Source organism: Leptodactylus fuscus, chromosome 1, assembly GCF_031893055.1.
Source record: "Leptodactylus fuscus isolate aLepFus1 chromosome 1, aLepFus1.hap2, whole genome shotgun sequence".
Lineage (NCBI taxonomy): Eukaryota > Metazoa > Chordata > Amphibia > Anura > Leptodactylidae > Leptodactylus > Leptodactylus fuscus.
Window position 1 is genome coordinate 66,402,925 of NC_134265.1, and position 19,517 is coordinate 66,422,441.

Sequence of the window (19,517 nt, forward strand, 5' to 3'; positions counted from 1 at the left end):
GACCCTAAATGTATAGCTGCACATTAAATTGTAGAAGATCTCCATGATAGTCTCAGAGTCTTGATTGAAGGAACTGTTTGGATTTGAGAGATGCAGGTAGTCACAAATGCGGGTGTAGCAAGCGAGTTAGGGGCCTTCCACATTTATCAGGGAGTGTGTAACAATATATCCGGCACATCTCTTAACTGCGTCTGAGACCACAGTTTTTCCTGCACCCTAGCTAGCAATAACTGTGTTTTGTGGAGATGTCCGATGTTCTTCTGTGATGTCATGGGCGCGGGCTCAACACTGAGGTCCGTGAATAGGTCACCAGTAGTTTTATGAACATGCTGAGCTTCATGACATTTGGGGTGCCCATTTGCCAATGACGCCCAATCATAGGCCTTAGCAGTGTCTCCAGGCTGATGATGTCACAGAAGAACCCCACCAGAACTCACTGGGAGAAAGCTGAACAGTGTGAGCAGAGGGGTCTGAAGGTGGTGCCTATAGACCCATTCCCCCGGGCTGTGATGGGGTGCAACCAAAGGGATCAGCCTGTGGCACAATTATGGATGCTGTGGTTGAAGAACCAGCTGGGCCTGGTGGAAGGAGCCGCTGAATATTCAGAGAGTTCAGGTCTGGAACAGGTCCAGGGATAGTGTTGACTTTCTTGTCTTTTCTTTTAGCCATGTTGAGAATATTTTTGTGTTGCGAGGTTTACAGAGTGAATGAATTCTCCAGGCTGGTGATCAGACTGATAGTGTGTACATCCTCACTCCTACATAGCCAGGCCATGCCCCTGTTGTCCATTTTATAACTTTTCACTTTCATACAAGTCCCAACTGTGTCTGTAGAGCAGGTAAATTATGACTATAAACTGTATATACATAGAATATGAAATACACATATAATCGTATATAGCACATTGTAATCTATATGTGTCTGATGTGGCTACAACCGTGTATTGTTCCTATAGGTGCATCACAGTGGCAGCTAGTAGAAGACCTTCTGGAAGAAAAACTGAAAGTTGCTGAAGTAGCCTATGTGTCTCACATCTTAAAAAGAATATTAAATAAACCAGTAAGTGTTTTATATTTACTCTCTCCTACGCTTCACCACATTTTCCACACACCCACATTCAATCCGCATCTTTTTATAGCAACTTTATGATGTAGATGACATCGTAAGAAGTGAGTGGAATACACAATCTGCAGTTATGTAGGAACTTTATATGTTCTGGAAAAAACAGTTTGTTGACCTATGTGTAGAATAGGTCATTAACGTGTGATTAGTTTGGGTCTGAGACCCCAAATGATCAGCAGAATGAAATAATGCATGCTTGAGTGGGGCTTAGCTACCGTACTATAAATCTTCATCTATAGATTGCAACTGTTCCTGCGTAACCTCCCATATCCAAACAGTAGGCCATTAATGTATTTTCCCAGATAAACTAAAGCCATGTTGAATAAAGGATGTGCAAACACTTTATGGGCGTCTAAGTGCTGATTCAGTGCTGCAGCCCCTTCACTAAGTTTATTCATTCATATGTGCAGGAACGTGCAGCCAACTGCATTTACTCTAATGGAGCAGTGATCTATCCCCAGTGGGTGGCCAGCATCATGGCCAAAAGTGGTTGCCGTACTACACAACCCTTTACTTTAGTTCATTTCAGTTCTGATGTTGAAGAATGTTAGTAAGGGGTGTTAATCGGGTAAGAGACTCAATGGGGAATCATTTGGAAGAGAGGTTCATGCTGGACTAGGTACAATAGGCTATAAGGTTATTTTGTACGACATTGAACAATTTGTATTTTTTCTTGTGTCTTGTTATACAGTTATGTCCTGAAATATTTGGACAGTGACACAATCTTCATGATTTGGGTTTTGCGGCCCCACATTAGATTTGAAATGAAACAACTGAGATAAATTTGAAGTCTATACTTTCAGGTTCAATGCAAAGGGTTGAACAAAAATATTCTGTGAAACATTTATTTGGAATTGCAACCATAAATCTTCAAAGACTCCTTATTTCAGGGGCTCAAAAGTAATTGCACAGATTAACATTACCATAAAGAAAATGTTCATTTTTAATACTTTGAAGAGAATCCTTTGCAGGCATTGAATATCTGAAGTCTGGAACCCATGGACATCACCAAACACTTGATTTCCTATGATGCTTTTCCAGGCCTTCACTTCAGCTGTCTTTGGTTATTACTTGTTTATGGGTCTTTCTGGCTTAAATTTTATCTTAAAGAGGACCTTTCAGGTCCTCATGCACACGTGGTTTTACATACTGATAGTGCACTGCCTGTTTTCCTGTTCTGTGTGCCGGGGCTGGAGATATCGATGACGTTAGTTTCGGCACCGATCTCTGCTCACCGTCGGAAGGGTGTTCCTGACAGTCTAGCTAGGCTATGAGGAACACCACTCCAGACAATACTCGTCCATAGCCTTGTACTGGGGGGGCATTCCTCACAGTTCAGCGTTATCGCTGGGCAGAAAGGAAGCACCTCTGAGAGTACAGGGCTATGGACGAGTACAGTCTGGGGGGGGGGTGTTCCTCATAGCCCAGCTAGACTGTCAGGGACACCCTTTTAGCAGTGGGCAGAGATCGGTGTTGAAACTAACAGCACTGATATTGCCAGCCCCAGGACACAGAATGTATGTAAGACCACATATGCATGAGGACATGAAAGGTCCTCTTTAAGCCAGTGAAAAGCATGCTTGATCAGGTTAAGATCTGGTGATTGATTCGGCCATTGCAGAATATTCAATTTACAAAAAAAACCTGGTTGCTTTTGTAGTATATTTTGGATTATTGCCCATTGGTACTGTGAAGCACCACCAAACCAATCGTGCTGCGTTTGATTCTGAGCAGATGTACTGTATATCCCACTACATTTGAGAATTCATTTGGCTGCTTTTGTCTTCTGTCACATCATTGATAAACACTTGTGACCCAGTGCCATTGGAAGCAACGCATGCCCATGCCATCACACTGCCTCCACCATATTTTACAGAGGACATGGTGTGCTTTGGATCATGAGCCATTCCAAGCCTTCTCAATTCTCTCTTCTTCCCATCATTCTACTACAGGTTGATCTTAGGTTCACTTGTTGCAAGAATGTTCTTCCAGAACTGGGCTGGCTTCTTCAGATTTTTTTTTTTGTTGGCAAAGTCTAATGTGGCTTTTCTATTTTTGAGGCTGATTAATGGTTTACAAGCTTCCAAATGCAAATGTAACACCTGGATTAAACTCCAGACCTCTTACCTGCTTAATTGATGATGTATTAGCGAGGGAATAGCCCATTAAATAGGTTTTACTCCATTGAAAAAGAGGCAGCTATTTACTATAGAGCTATAATTCCTTTTTAAGATGTGAATACCCTCACATTAAAGCTGAGAGTCTGCACTTGAAGCCCATATGGGATTATATAACTGTATATTGAATATGTTTTGGTAAACGGATAAAATGCCAGAACTTGTGACACTGTCAAATACTTCTGGATCTAACTGTATATATAAATTTGTGTTTGGTATGAACAATAACTAAAGGTTGTCATACAGGTTAGGTAAATGTAATCCACTGATTTTGGAAGGGATCACCTGTCCATGTACTATTCATGCAGGCGTCATCAAAATGTGCACAGATGTGATGGGAAAAAGACTGGATCTCTTGTTTCTGTGTTAGATAAGCCGCTGTCTAAGGGCTCTGGAAACTCCTTGTCTCCATCCTTGTCTCCATCCTTGTCTTCCGTTGTTCATGGAGGAACACGGAAGACCGAGTGCTGAACGACAACAATTTTAGGTGTATGGGGACCTCTAGTGTCTAGATCAATCCGCAGTGTTTGCAGTTCTAAATTCCCCAAATTTCTGTGTGTAAGGAAAATTCTATGGGTACATTCAGTGTACTCTAAAGAGGAAGAGAATTCTTTAGGGGTTTGGTATTTTTTTCCCACCTCCTAGTTGGCACTTTATTGGGCATTGGTAAACCTGGTTCAAGCAAGAGTAACTATTATAAAGCAAGCTTGGAAGCCGGTTAATGTCTGGGGGTTGTGCAGGAATTGGACAGTCTGAAGGGACCTGGGGCAGGTGAGCAACCTAGTCACTAGCAGAGTAATTGGGAACAGTAAATGGGGTGTTTTACCGCATGAGCACTGGGGGCGCTATACCTTGTGGTGGCTAGGAAAGGGAGGCTAGTTTGCTATGGGGCCCAGTCTTTGTTAGTTAAGCTCCTGCCCATGAGTGACAGTCTGTTACAGTCAGACGTTTAACAGTGCCAGCCATATCTAACTTCCCATACCTAAGGCTGACACTAAGGCCTGGTGGATGTGGCTTGGGTACCGCTGCTCTAATATTTCAAGTGAATATATGAAGTGTATAAAAGTCATTACAGTTGTGCTTGCACATAGCCGCCTTCATCTGGGATTGTTGTGTAAACGCCTGCAGATATTTAGTAATGGATCACAAGGTCTTTGGTTTATTAGCTCTTGAAATATTAACATCTTACCTTAAGTAATATTTTATATACAATAATTAAAACCCTGAAGTATTTATATTTAAAGGGGGTCTGTCACTAAAACCCAGCGTATCAACCTAGCTCTACAGACACATACTGTTAGATCCAGAAGTATTTGGACAGTGGCACAAGTTCTGGCATTTTAGCTGTTTACTGAAACATCTTCAAGATACAGTTATATCATAAATATGGGATTAAAGTGCAGACTCTCCGCTTTAAATTGAAGGTATTCACATCCTAGTACCAAGATGGCTTGGACATCCTCAAAAAGATAACAGTGGTGAATGATCGCATAATCCTTTCCATGGTGAAGAAAAATCCCTTCAAAACATCCACTCAGGTGAAAAACTCCAGGAAGTAGATGTATGAGTATTTAAGTCTACCATAAAGCAAAAGACTTCATGAGAGCAAAAGTAGAGCATTCACCCAAGGTGTCAACCATTAATCAGCCTCAAAAATAGAAAGGCCAGATTAGACTTTGCCTAAGAACATCTAAAGAACCTAGCCTAGTTCTGGAACAGCATTCTTTGGACAGATGAAACTAAGATCAACCAGTACCAGAATGATGGGAAGCGGAAAGTATGGAGAAGACTTTGATCAGCTCATGATCCAAAGCACTACACATCCTCTGTAAAACATGGTGACGGCAGTGTGATGGCCTGGACATGCATGGCTTCCAATGGCACTGGGTCACTAGTGTTTGTTGTTGATGTGACAGAAATGTACAGGGATATAATTTCTGCTCAGAATGAACCGACTGCATAAAACATACTGCAAAAGCAACCAGGGAGTTTTCTAAGTTGAATATTCTGAAATGGTTGAGCCAGTTACTAGATCTCAACCTGATCGAGCATGCCTTTCACTTTCGGACCATAGAGCAGGTTTCTGCCTGGTTTCCACCCAAAAAATGTGGAGAGAAAAGTTCCAAATTTTTCAAGTGGAATGTGGAGCAGGAACCCCAAACAGAGACAGATCACTAGTGTGAACCTAGCCTAAGTCTAGTCAAGCCTCTTACTACGGTTTCAGACAAAATTCATGTAGCTGGCAGACTAACAGTCCTATTTATTTATTATTTTTTTGTTTACAAATTACAGATTTTTTTTCAAGTGTTATTAAAGGGATTCAATCATTAGAATGCATTTTTTTTTCTCCCTAACACGTAGGAATAGCCTAAGAAAGGCTATTCTTCTCCTACCTTTAGATGTCTTCTCTGGGGCGCCGTTCAGTAGAAATCCCGGTTTTCTTCTGTATGCAAATGAGTTCTCTGGCAGCACTGGGGGCGTTCCCAATACTGCAAGAGAAATCTCCAGCGATGCCTCTATCTTCTCTTGGAATGGCCTCACCCTGCGTCTTCTTCCGGCGCTGGCTTCAAACTTCTAGGCATGTGCAGTCAGCATTGCCATGGGGCCTCGAGCAAGAGCCATCGGGCCACAAGAAAATTGCGGCAGGCATGCACAGTTGGTTCTGCTCGAGGTCTGACTGCAATGCCAACTGCGCATGCCTAGAAGTTTTAAGCCAGCACCAGAGGAAGATGCAGGGAGAGGCCGTTCCAGGTGAAGATAGAGGCGGTGCTGGAGATTTCTCTTGCAGCATTGGGAACTCCCCCAGTGCTGCAAGAGAACTCATTTGCATACAGAAGAAAACCGTGATTTCTACCGAATGGCGGCGCGGAGAAGACATCTAAAAGTAGGAGAAGAATAGCCTTTCTTAAGGCTATTCCTACATGTTAGGGAGAAAAAATAGCATTTTAATGATTGAATCCCTTTAAGATTAATTGTAGGTGGTCAACCTCACAATAGTTATATAGTCATATGTACTGAGGGGGATTATTGCCTTCAGGCTTTGAAAGTTAAAACTAGTTCTAATATGTACCTTAGTAATAGGCTGTATTATATACATGGACAACAGATGGCTCTGAAAGCAAACCTGTGCAGGTGTCAGCTAAGAGGAATGAAACCCTGGCCAACAGACTTTTCTTCTTGGTTGTAATAAACTGTATTATCATATGAGGACCTAAGATGTAATGTACATGTATGCATGTGTATGTATTTTCTTTTATGATGGAATTTCTTTGTGTTGTTCAGGGTACGGATTCACATTCTAGGATTCCGTTATGGGAATCTCTTGGTTTCTTTTTTAACAACCCATCACTGGCAGATGTGATCTTCCAGGTAGAAGGTACTGTGATGTATTATATTTGTATTCAATTGTTTTATAATGTAATTTGCACATTTAAAATTCTTTTCACTTAAAGGGAATTTGTCAGGTCCAGAATACCTCCCAAACCAATCATATTGTTATGTAGGGGTATTTAATAAGAGCAGAAACTTATTTTTGTGGCCACAAACTCATGAAACAATCCAGAGAGAGGATTTTTTTTTAATATAAATATGCAAATTAGGTTGCAAGTGCACTGGGGGTGGGGCCTCATTTACCGTATTAGTCTACAGACAACCATGATGTTGACAGATTCTGAAAATGTCTATCATGGCTAAAGGGAGACATTGGGAGAGCTGCAGGCAAATCAGGCCCCGCCTTGTTGTACTTACAGGCTGATTTGCATATCTATTAAAAGATGATTATCACTGCAATGCTACATTGGTTTGTGGCAACAAAGGTATGTTTTTGATATTTTTCTTTTCATGATTATTGGTTTGTGAGGAATATTGGACCTGACAAACTCCCTTTAGGAGGTTGATGTCGTATTGTTAGGAATATTTGTGTGCATACTCCTCATGCATGGTTGTGATGTTTGTAAGCAAATACAGCAGATCATGAGGACTGGGGCTGTATTTGTTCACATAAAGCACATTAATGCACAAGGGTTTATTGCCTGTTCACAGTGAAGTTGTGGCTTCAATCTTTACAATATCTATATGAATTATTTGACAGAGCTATTATGATCTGTTACATTAAAGCCACCAGTCTAATATTATGTAGGAACCCTTATGCCACTAAAACAGCTCTGGCACGTTATGGCACAGACTCCTTAAGATCACCAAAGGTGTTATGTTGTATCTGACACCAAGACAACAGATCCAAGTCTGGGAATTATGGAAATCATAGAATAATAATAATAAATAATAATACATTTTATTTATATAGCGCCAATATATTCCGCAGCGCTGTACAATTTGTAGGGTTCAAATACAGACAGAAAGATGCATTACAAAGAAAGTCATTTCAAGTAATGGGACTGAGAGCCCTGCTCGCAAGAGCTTACAATCTATGAGGTAGAGGGGGTGACACAAGAGGTAGCAGGGGTGGCATTGCTTATGCAGAGGTCAGACAATTTTGTAATAGAGGTTACTGTCATTACACAAACATAAAACTTTATGAGCCATCACCAGTTGTGTCCTTTAACTTGGACCTATAAAGTTAGCCTGAAATGGCATCATATCATGTGTGGAAATGTGGGAGCGGGGACAGAGGAGGGTTACATTTTGGGGATTCTAATTATAGTATGGAAGGGTTTACGTTAGAAATTGTGATGGGCCTGTCTGAAAAGATGTGTCTTTAGTTTGCGTTTGAATAGAAGTTGATAGACATGTTAATGATATGCAAATGGTAAAAAATATAAAGAAAATATTCAAAGCAATACACAATGTATGCAGTTTTGGATATGAGTTCCATGAGCAGAAATACACACACTTCCATGCCTTGGCATGCTGTTAATGAGGTTAGTATTAGTACTCGTTCAGCTCCCTTTGCAATTGCCAACCAATCATATCCTAGATGTTCTCAAAGGGAGACAAGTTCAGAGACACTGCAGACCATGATAGCAAATAACAATAACAGTAATAAATACCCAAAAGTTAAAGAGGTTATCTAGGATATATATATATTTTTTAAATTAGGGGAGCGGAACCCAAAGCTTTGGTCCCACCCAGCTTGGTGGTCCAGTTCTGCTGCTCCACTGACTTCTTCTGCTGGAAGTCCTTGCTGACTTTGATGTCTTGTGTTCCTTTCCTTAAGCAGCTGATTGGCCTCAGCAATCTAAGGAAAGTAACATGGGACGTCGCTGCCTGATTGGCCTCAGTGGTTATGTGCTGTGGGGACTTCTGGCGAAGGAAAACAGCAGAGAAGTAGGACCAGCCCACACTGGGAGGCACCTGAGCTCCCAGGACAGGTGAGTATGCTAAGGGGTGGGGGGGTTCATTGTTTGTTTGTTTTTTCATCTTTCCTGGCCTAAAGTAAAGTAATTTTTTTTCCCTGGACAACCCCTTTAATAAAATCGCAAAAAATGCCCTTGTCAATCCCTGTTGTACTGCTAGTCAATACCTAGTTACTCTATTAGATTCACATATATCCAAATTTATGATAGATAATAACCAACAATAATAGAAAGTCAATTTTAAGGATTTTTATTCCAATATGCCAGGTGTTTATTTTCTTAACCTTTCATGTTTTTGTTCAGTATGAATTAGCATTGCCTACATGCCTCACTACTTGCTAACATATGCAGGAACACACCTGTGGATTAGAACAAACCAGCCTTACAATTTACCAGAAGATCATGGGTATTTTTCAGACAGTGCTCTGTGAGTCATTTCCTAGTTTTCTGCCTATTCCATGCAGGTGGATCCATCATCTGTGAATGGCAGAGATCTTTAAAACTGTGAGGAATTGAAACGGAAAATACATAAAATGTTGCTTAACTTTCCAGTACACTATGTACATTTTATTTACGCGCTCACGATCTCTGCTGACCTCCAGTGAAAGTGAGTGGTAAACATACCTCCCAACTTTTGAAGAACTGAAATTTAGCCCCGCCCACTTTTGTGTTGACTCCGCCCACTCGTTAATTTTTCATGTGCCTGCACACAGTATAATCCTCCTACAGTCACCCGTAAATTATATGTCCCCCCTCTATCTCTCCCCCAGTTTCATATACACCCTTCATCTGCCCCCAGTTTGATGTCCCCCCTCCATCTCTGCCCCCAGATTCATGTCCCTCCATCTCTGCCCCCAGATTCATGTCCTCTCCATCTCTGCCCCCAGATTCATGTCCCTCCATCTCTGCCCCCAGATTCATGTCCTCTCCATCTCTGCCCCCAGATTCATGTCCCTCCATCTCTGCCCCCAGATTCATGTCCTCTCCATCTCTGCCCCCAGTTTCATGTCCACTCCATCTCTGCCCCCAGATTCATGTCCCTCATCCCTGCCCCCAGATTCCTGTCCCTCCATCTCTGCCCCCAGATTCCTGTCCCTCCATCTCTGCCCCCAGATTCATGTCCCCCATCTCTGCCCCCAGATTCATGTCCCCCATCTCTGCCCCCAGATTCATGTCCACTCCATCTCTGCCCCCAGATTCATGTCCCTCCATCTCTGCCCCCAGATTCATGTCCCTCCATCTCTGCCCCCAGATTCATGTCCTCTCCATCTCTGCCCCCAGATTCATGTCCCCCATCTCTGCCCCCAGATTCATGTCCCCACATCTCTGCCCCCAGTTTCATGCCCTCTCCATCTCTGCCCCCAGATTCATGTCCCCCATCTCTGCCCCTAGATTCATGTCCCCACATCTCTGCCCCCAGTTTCATGTCCACTCCATCTCTGCCCCCAGATTCATGTCCCTCCATCTCTGCCCCCAGATTCATGTCCCCACATCTCTGCCCCCAGTTTCATGTCCACTCCATCTCTGCCCCCAGATTCATGTCCCTCATCCCTGCCCCCAGATTCCTGTCCCTCCATCTCTGCCCCCAGATTCATGTCCCCCATCTCTGCCCCCAGATTCATGTCCCCACATCTCTGCCCCCAGTTTCATGTCCACTCCATCTCTGCCCCCAGATTCATGTCCCTCCATCTCTGCCCCCAGATTCATGTCCCTCCATCTCTGCCCCCAGATTCATGTCCTCTCCATCTCTGCCCCCAGATTCATGTCCCCACATCTCTGCCCCCAGTGTCATGCCGTCCTCTCTATCTCTGCCCCCAGTGTCATGCCGTCCTCTCCTTCATCTGCCCCCAGATTCACGTTCCACCTCCACATTAAACTTACCTTCTCCTCCGCTCCCTCGCCGCTCTCTGCCCGCCTCTCTCGCTGACACATGCGGCTGAAGGAAGGAGCTGACACAGGTCAGCTCCTCGCTTCGCCACTGCCCGCCTCTCTCCCTGACACATGCGGCTGAAGCTGCTGGCGTGCTCGCTTCGCCGCTGCGTGTCTCTCTCGCTGACACATGCGGCTGAAGCGAGGAGCTGACCTGTGTCAGCTCCTCGCTTCGCCGCTGCCGCCGGTTCCTGGCTTGTACATCGCGTCTACAAGCCAGGAGCCGGCGGCAGCAGCGAAGCGAGGAGCTGACACAGGTCAGCTCCTCGCTTCAGCTGCATGTGTCAGGGAGAGAGGCGGGCAGCGGCGAAGCGAGGAGCTGACCTGTGTCAGCTCCTTGCTTCAGCCATGTGTTCAACTCAGATCTGCGTCCTCCCTCCAACCGGGACCGCGGGACATGTCACCCAAATCGTGACTGTCCCGCGGAAATCGGGACGGTTGGGAGGTATGGGTAAATTCCCTGTTGGAGACTGTTGCAGGCTTTACTAATTTCACATGTCTCAAAGCAGAAGAAGCTGTATAATTCCAGCCCTCCAAAAGTAATGGTTTTGTAGGTGATGGACACGGACATTTCCTCCGTTCTTATCCTTCCTGAAAGATTTTTCTAGTTTTGTGGTTTCTTATTGGTAGCATGAGGCGACCCATTCAGGGTGACACATCCATATGTGCAATCACAAGAAGATTTGCTGTGTATCCCAACACAGAAGAGCACAGAGCAGACACCCGGACATAGGCCGCTACATGAGGAGAGATGGACAGGGCCAAAGGAGGTCATAAGCTCAGCAGCCAGACCAGTATATGTTCCTCTTATATCAAGAGCTACTGTAAGAACCCTACAAAATGTACTTCAGTGGCTGTTTGTGTACATGTTTCTGATCAAACTGTCAGAAACAAAATCCATGAGAGTGTCATGACATCAGCTCATAGCCCACCACTGACCAGTTTAGTTGGCATTTGCCACAGAACACCAGAATTGGCAGGTCTGTCATTGGCATCCCATTCTCTTAACAGGTGAGTGCAGGTTCACACGGAGCACATATGAGAGTCTGGAGATTCCATGGTGAGTGTTCTGCTATCCTACAACATCATCCAGAATCACTGGTTTGGCAGTGGGTCAGTGATGTTCTGGGGAGGCATATCCTTAGAGGGTTGTACAAACCTCCAATGGTATCCTGACTGCTGTTAGACACCAGATGAAATCCACAGAGTTATGGTCAGGCTTTACGCTGGTGAAGTGTTTCCTAGATCCCTCCTGTGGCTTGTAGGCAGTTCATGGATGACAAAGGCATTGATTCACATTCTTTAGACCTGAGCCCATTGAGAAGCTCTGGGAAAATTATGAATCAGTACATCGGTGTTGCCAAGGTGCATCACAGACTGCCCAGGAGCTTATTGATGTCCTGATTCAGGTCTGGGAAGAAATTCTGCTCCATCCACAGTCTCATTGGGAGTATGCCCAGACATTGTGAGATATACACATAAGTACGTAAGGGCCATAAACCCTTCTCATTATATCAGTTGTTGCAATGAAATTGATGCATATTATCTTTGATTCCGTTTTTTATGTGAATTTTCAGGGTAATTTGGAAATCTGCCCCCACTTGGTTGGTGGTCTTGGTTTCCATTGACACAAAATTTTGTTTTTAATGACATAATTGTTTATCTGTAAAGATTTTCAACTATACTGTTTTGTTCATTGAGATCCAATGGGTTGCTTTAAGTGTTCCTTTAATTTTTCTGAGAAGCATTATTATAGTACATGATTACATATTATTGATTATATTTATATATCTATGTTTTTGACTACAGATACTAAAATTCCAGCTCATCGGGCTGTGTTGGCAGCTCGTTGTGAAGTTATGGCAGCCATGTTTAGTGGAAGTTACATGGAATCAAATTGCGCTCTTATTCCAGTGTATGGTATATCAAAAGACACTTTCCTTGCTTTCCTGGAATTCATCTATACAGATACTGTCTGCCCTGGTAAGAAATACATCATAATGTAAGTTTTCCTGGACTGTTATACTATATTTGATCTACTTTAGATATACTGTGTACATTGAGAATTTTTTTAATGGACCACCCGTAATAAATGATATGGATGTGTTTTCCAGAAAGTAGCAATCTTCTCCATTTACTGAAGGGACATATATCCCACAAGTACCCCAAATCCTTACTAATAGACCCTACAATATAGATCTCATTAAAAAAATTTATGAAAGTTGCTGAATAAAACTGAACATTTAAGTTGGCTGCAGACGACCGTGTGCTAACTGGTTGCCGTTAATGTACAGCACGGGTGGCGCATGGGGGAAACACGGATGTCCATCCATGTGCCACCTGTGCACAGGACATTCTTCCATGGCGCCTTTTATTCAATGAATAGCAACCACGGAAGCAGGGCCACAAAATCGACAGGAATAGGACCTGTTCTATGTTTTGCGGCCCCAACAGTTGACCTGCACATGTGACCGTGTAATTCACAGTAATTTGTGCGGGCCCATGGAGATGAATGGGCCCGTGTGCTATCTGAGAAAAACCCAGATAGGACACTGACCATTCATATGGTCGTGTGCCAGGGGGCTAAGGTAGGGACAGTGCGATCTGGAATTGGCATCTCCAAATTTGATTTGCAGTATAGTCACCCATGAATTAAAATGCTAAAACCCGTGTCTACATCAACATGATTTCCCACCGTTGTGACACACTATTCTAAGAAAATAGAATATAAATACTTAAACTTGAGACAACTAATAATCCATATTTACTTCCAGCCAGTGTCCTACAAGCCATGTCTCTTCTGATTTGCTCTGAGATGTATCAAGTATCCAGACTACAACATATCTGTGAACTTAGTATCACCACCCAGCTGCAGACTGTGCCTAGCAGAGAGCTGGCATCTACAAGCCTCAATGTGGTCAGTCTGCTCAAAAAGGCTAAGGTAATGCTGTGACCCCCTCTCCTCATGTCCTCCAACCACAGTTGGCTGTATTATTAACATCACTTCACACAGAGAACTAAATGATCCTGCAGTTTGTCTTTGTTTCTTTCTTTTTTTAGTTGCTATGATTCCTAGGATTTCTCTATCTGCCATGAGCTTGTATGTGTTTCTCTCTTGTTATATACTACTGTACCATCCATGAAACTGTATCACTGAAATTTCCCCATTGTGGGACTATTAAAGGATTATCTTATCTTATCTTAATGTATGTGCAGGCATCATATGCTCAGCCATAGGAAACATTCATATCATATATGTGCTCAGGCAAATGGATTATAGTGAAATAATATTCATTAGTGATAGCTTCATTTTTTCCTAGTTCCCAAACCTAGGTTATAAACTTATAACTTCATCAATCTGCGCTGCTTCTTTTCCAATGTGCAATGGGGCTCTCCAGTTTCTTCTTTCTGGTCCCTTCTTAAACAAGACCTTTCATGTCCTCATCAATGTGCGGTATTGTTGGCTTACCTGGTATGTGCTCAGGTGCTCAAGATATTGTTGCCATTAATTTCTGCACCGATATCTGAAGGTTGTTCCTCACAGGTCACTGTCATTGGCTCCCCTGACTGTACTCTAACATAGCCTTGTACTGTCAGGGGGGCGTTCCTTACCACCAAGTGATGACGCTGAGCTGTGCGGAACCCCCTTCTGACATGATTGTTGTAAAATTTAATGAACCAGAATGAATATTAGAAAGAAAAAAAAGTTATTGCTTCACTGCTTCATTTTTTTTTTTTTTCTTTTTTTTTTTTGGCTTTTGGCAAGGAGAAAAATAGCCAAATTATGCCAGAAATGTACAAAAAGTGTGTGTTTGCAGTGACTAAGCATTTTCTTCTTCTTCCTTTTTTTTTTTTTTTTTTTTTTAAAGCACCCTTAATTCCATGGTGCTGTAAATTTTTGGTTTGCCAACTATACGCAACAAGTACAACGGGATAGAGCACCCTGCTCGCAAAGGCTTACAATCTGTGAGGGAAGGGAGATAGAGACAGTAGGTGAGGGTAAGAGATGTTCAGATGGTGGCAGTAGGGGTATTGAAGGTTGTAGGCAGGGGAGAAGTCTTGGAGGCATGTTTCTGAAGAATGGATAAAAGAAGAGCGGAGTGTGAGGTCTCGAGAGAATCGGAGATTACTTGTGAGTAGGTAGCTGGCGATTAGGTCAGAGATGTATGGACAGGTTGTGGATGCTGAAAATTTGTGACTGATTGTTCGATACATCTGCTGTACACAATACTGATTTCACTGACTACATACACAGTCGATGCCTGCCATACATTGTTATAATGAGACAGACATTTTCACTCAGTCTACTACCTCTGTCTCAGAAATTAACCTTAAGTCTTCTCCAGTCCTAAGTACACTAATCTGAATGCCCACACCGTATTAGTGCATTATTTCCTATCTGATTCTGACTTTTTAAGACCCTATTTTCCAAATCTCTCCCCATAAAACAGACACCTTGTCTTTCAAACTGTTTTTTTTTTAATGCTGTCTAAGAGTCATCACTGGCGTAGACCTATAGTTTGTCATGAAGTCCCCTGTAATGAGGGCTGCTTTTAAGGTGCCATGGGTAATACAAGGTCCCAGGTTTATCTTGGTTCAGCCATATAAATGTCTTGAAAATGAACATTGTCCCTCATCTCCTCTATATGTTACAGGCCCTAACTGTTCATGTCCCATGCTACTTGTTCTCTAATTTATAGACTGTCTTTGGCCAGTTTGTCTAGGGCTCGGCCTGCAAGAGACTTATTTTCCAAATTCTAACATGCCGTAAATACAATGGGGGAGCGGACTACCTGACCCTTACCTGCATTATAAATCTGCAGTATGGTTGCTTCTCTTCAATTGGTGCCACGGAGGCTTAGATAAACAATGGGTGGCCATCGAGGCAGATTTGCACAGTCTCCCTCCCCGCCACAGATATCGGCATAAGTTCTTATCTGTACACTTTCTCTCAGTCTAAGACTCTTTGTGTGTCAGTGGCTCCAGGGTGCTGGAACTTTTAAGTACACTGTTTCATAACCCTATGTTCCCACCCAGTTGTTCGTCCAGTCGGTTCCTGTGCTGGTTTGATCGTGTTGATGTGAGATAAGGTCGAGTTGCTGGGACAGTGCTCTTTCCTTCCCTTGATCAGCTATGTGGCTCCAATCCAGGCCTCCACTCATCCTGACTAGAATATGATCAGCTCCTCTGCTTCCTCCAAAAGTTCTCCCTGCCCTCCCTTCTCTCTTCCAGCCCTACCTCATTGTAGAACATATATAGTACCCTCCTTGGAGAGACAACTCTAGGTACCCCCCCTCCTACACCAGGTCTTGGAAGCGCAATCTTCAGTCATGTCTTTCTCCTGCTGAGTGATCTAGTGATCCTTTCTGTTTACCCACCTGCTACCTTCACCATGTAGTGTTCAGAAGAACTTATAGGTACTGATGCATTGGTGTAATTGTCCAGACCTTCTCCACAGAATTTACGCTGGTGTTTCTGATCTTTGTTGACGCTGTGGTCTCTTTTCCACACATGGTGTGAGTGTGCAGAAATACAACCTATCTACCTTAGTGTTTGATCTGTATACCAAAATTATTGGTCGCCCACTAGTGCTTTTTTGCCAGTTGGCTCTCCTCTCACCTCTCCTGCACCACTTCCTCGCGGCAGCCACAGTGGTCATCCCCATACACTGGCATAGTGTGGTTGCCCCCTTATTGCTGCAGTGGCTCCAGGAATTTCTCCGCAGTTCCTCGAAGTTTTATGCTCTCTGACGGCTGTGGGTGATCCAGGAGTCTGCCAAATTTGCTAACCTCTTTTCCTGAAATTTAGTGTCCTATCTATGGTCTAGTTGTGCTCTGTGTCCCTCACTGATGCTATGTCTTTTGTCTCCCCCTTTCCCCCCTGTAGTGTTCCCCGTGTGTTTGTGTGTCCTTTTGTCTGCCGAGTTTGTGCCTATGTCCCTGTTTTTGTCATTGTCAGCCCATGGTCTCGTTGTTTTTATTGGTTTTTGCTGTCTGAGCTTCACTATAGACTCCTATGTATGGTTCAGTGAACTCATTGTTGTCTTACAATATGTTGTTGCACTGAGGACTGACCTATTCCTCTGTGGGTCTACTACCATTTGCCACTGCAGTTACTGTATATTTTTAGGTTCCACATGCCTGTGGATTTTGTACTATTTTCTTATAATATTTGTAAAACGTTAATAAAAATTGATTACACGTAAAACAGCAAACACAAACATTACCAACGGAACCGATTGACTATAATGGGATCCTTGACGTGTCTGAAAGCTGAAACCACCAGATGAAAAAGTTGTTTTTTTTTTCATCTGGTGATTTTTGCACCATCCTGCGACAGTGTCTTCATCATGATAGCTTCTTGTTCAAACAAATGGCACATTAGAGGTATCCTGGGAAATGATGCATGAGGGGTTCAGCCGAATTATTAACTAACTGCATATTCCACTGACTCAGTGTCCTGACAAGACCAGAAGCAACATGTGCCTTACCAAATGACAACGTGTGCACATGTAAACCCCTGGGGTTCAGTTATAGAAAATAATCCTCTTTGCTTTTACAATCAATCTAAAAATCAGTTGCAAAAAATTACAGAGACACTATTCTGCTGGTACATCACAATACATACATTCTTTCATATGTAACTTTTCAATAAAGGAGAGGAATAGCTCGAGTAAGAGGACTTACCTTACCTTACCTCGCCTCACCTCACCTCTCTGGGGGCTAAGGTCTTATGTTCTTGCAGTCACATGAGGTGTGATGATGTCATTATGCCAGCGCACCCCATGGGACCGCTTGCATAACCTCAGTTACCAGCAGGAAGAGCCCTGGAGAGGATGTTCAGCCCAGGAAAAGGTGAGTATAAGTATTTTTTTTATTTTTATACACCTCCTCTGGGCTGGCATTTAATGGAAAGGGCCCTAGTCAAACCAATTTCTATTAACAATATGTATAGTGGTTGGAGAATAAGACTTTCCCTGACCACTATCATGGTAGTCCGTTGCCCGGCCATCTCCAGTATGGCCATGGATCCCATACCCCACTAGGCCCTGCAACCACGATCATTACGCCACTGGTCTGGAGACTAATCCAGCACCTCTATTTCATTGTCATTGAACCATTTATTCGCTAATCTTGACTGACGCATGCTTCAGGTCGTTGTCCTGCTGAAATATTATGTCGTTATTTACATATCTATAGCACTCAAGTGTACAAAGTAACTCGCCTTGTGAGCATTGAGACCACCATCGATCTTGGTCAACTATCTAATGGCAACAACTCCTTATCAGGCATCCTCCACCAAACATGATAGTTCCTTCAATTTCTTGATCTGTTAGTCCACTTTTCCCTTGTTTCTTCCAGCCCCATTTGCACCCATCTGTGCCCAGTTTATTGACTTTCGTCACATCGGTCCAAATCATTTGTTTCCAGTCTTCAGCTGTCTGCTTTTCATACTCTTTTGCAAACTCGAGCAGATGCTTCTTATGATGATATTGAAGTCAAGGCTTCTACACCTTTTTTGGTTGGGGCCACTGTGGAGCACATTATACTGTATATCAGTGGTTGAGCCCCAGAAGAAATAATGAGTGTTTGCTTAATGTAACGTGTGTATTGTATTTGCTAGGTAAAGATAATTTTGTAATATTAGGTATAGATCACTTCTTGTATAATTAGGTATAGATCATTTCTTGTAATATGGATTCTGCTTTGTTTGACAGTTTCATAATGCTGAAAGTCTTTATAATTGGCTACTTCATTTTGTTGCCACACATTACCTGATCTTCAGTCAGAAGCAAGAGTTCCAAGACCTCTCAGGTAACTCTGCTTTATTTGGAAAGTGCACTGTGTGTATATTGAGTGTCAAAAACCTGAACCAAAAAATGGGTTTAAAGGTGTTTTCTAGGATTTTTTTTTTTTTTATGGCATATGCTAAGTATAGACCAAAAATATCAAATTCTATCAGCTGACCAGAGACACTTCCATACTAAACACAACACGGGGCCGGACGCAATTGGCTTTGTGTCTAGTATAGTGGCCAGTCGTAATCACTTTGAGAGTTCAATGGGTATTACGCTGCATTATCGATGCCCAGCCACTATTCAGGGACAGGAGCTTTCAGGGAATTATTTGTGGCTCCATGTTGTGCATATCATGGAAATCAGAAGCCGCTCTTTACAGCTGATCCATTTTGAAGCCTGTTGGCCCTGCATTGGTCAGATTTTTATGGCCTATCTTAAAGTTAGGTCACAAAAATAAATCTTTGGCAAAATGTTTATAAAGTGTGCTATGCACACAGAAAATCTGCTGAAAAAATTTCAGCAGTTTTTCCATTCACCTCATTGTACCTTGCAGAGATGCCTACACATGTTGCAGAAACAACTTATTGAAATATTTGGAACTTAGGGCAGCCTTAGGGCAAATGTTGCACATGTTAACATTAAACCAGGCAGATTAGGGCAAGGAAAGGAGAGTCATAGTTGGCCTGTATGTGAACCATGCAGCACCCAAAAATGCTGAGGCCACTTGTCTTAGCTGTGACAGGCTAGTGGGTGAAGCACTCCACCTACTGGATCCATGCCACACCTTATTTAAACCACTCCATTCTAGACTCAAACCCTCTATTGAGCCCTATGGCATTACAGAACCCCCTTGTCAGCTGTCCTGGGTTGGAGTAGCGGGTCCCAATTTCAATGAGCAAGCAGACATTGGGTCTCTGCTTATCATTCAAGCTATGACTAGTGGTTCCTGCTGCATGGAGGCGTAATGAATGCCAAGCTATAACTTTGGTGGCACATGTAGCAGTTTTTTTTAGTTGTGTGACCGTTCAGGGATTCCAAACCCCATTTCGCTTCTATGCGTTTTTCAGGCAGAAACTTGTCAGAACCCATTATAGTCTATAAGGTCCACAGGTTTCCGCAGTTAACCGCATTTTAAGTGGATTGGATTTCCATTTTTTTCGGCCCCAAGTGGACCCGAAA

At 43.0% G+C, this 19,517-nt stretch overlaps 1 protein-coding gene across 2 annotated transcripts in view; it reads left to right on the plus strand.

Annotated features, from left to right (window-relative positions):
* The window catches only part of RHOBTB3 (Rho related BTB domain containing 3), a 102,671-nt gene that overhangs the window by 81,491 nt on the left and 1,663 nt on the right, over window positions 1-19,517 (plus strand). For both annotated transcript variants that reach the window (XM_075271909.1, XM_075271917.1), the window contains exons 9-13: window positions 956-1,059; window positions 6,582-6,675; window positions 12,350-12,523; window positions 13,315-13,481; window positions 18,258-18,354. In XM_075271909.1, the coding sequence (XP_075128010.1) occupies window positions 956-1,059; window positions 6,582-6,675; window positions 12,350-12,523; window positions 13,315-13,481; window positions 18,258-18,354 (636 nt within the window). The remainder of the gene's footprint in view (window positions 1-955; window positions 1,060-6,581; window positions 6,676-12,349; window positions 12,524-13,314; window positions 13,482-18,257; window positions 18,355-19,517) is intronic.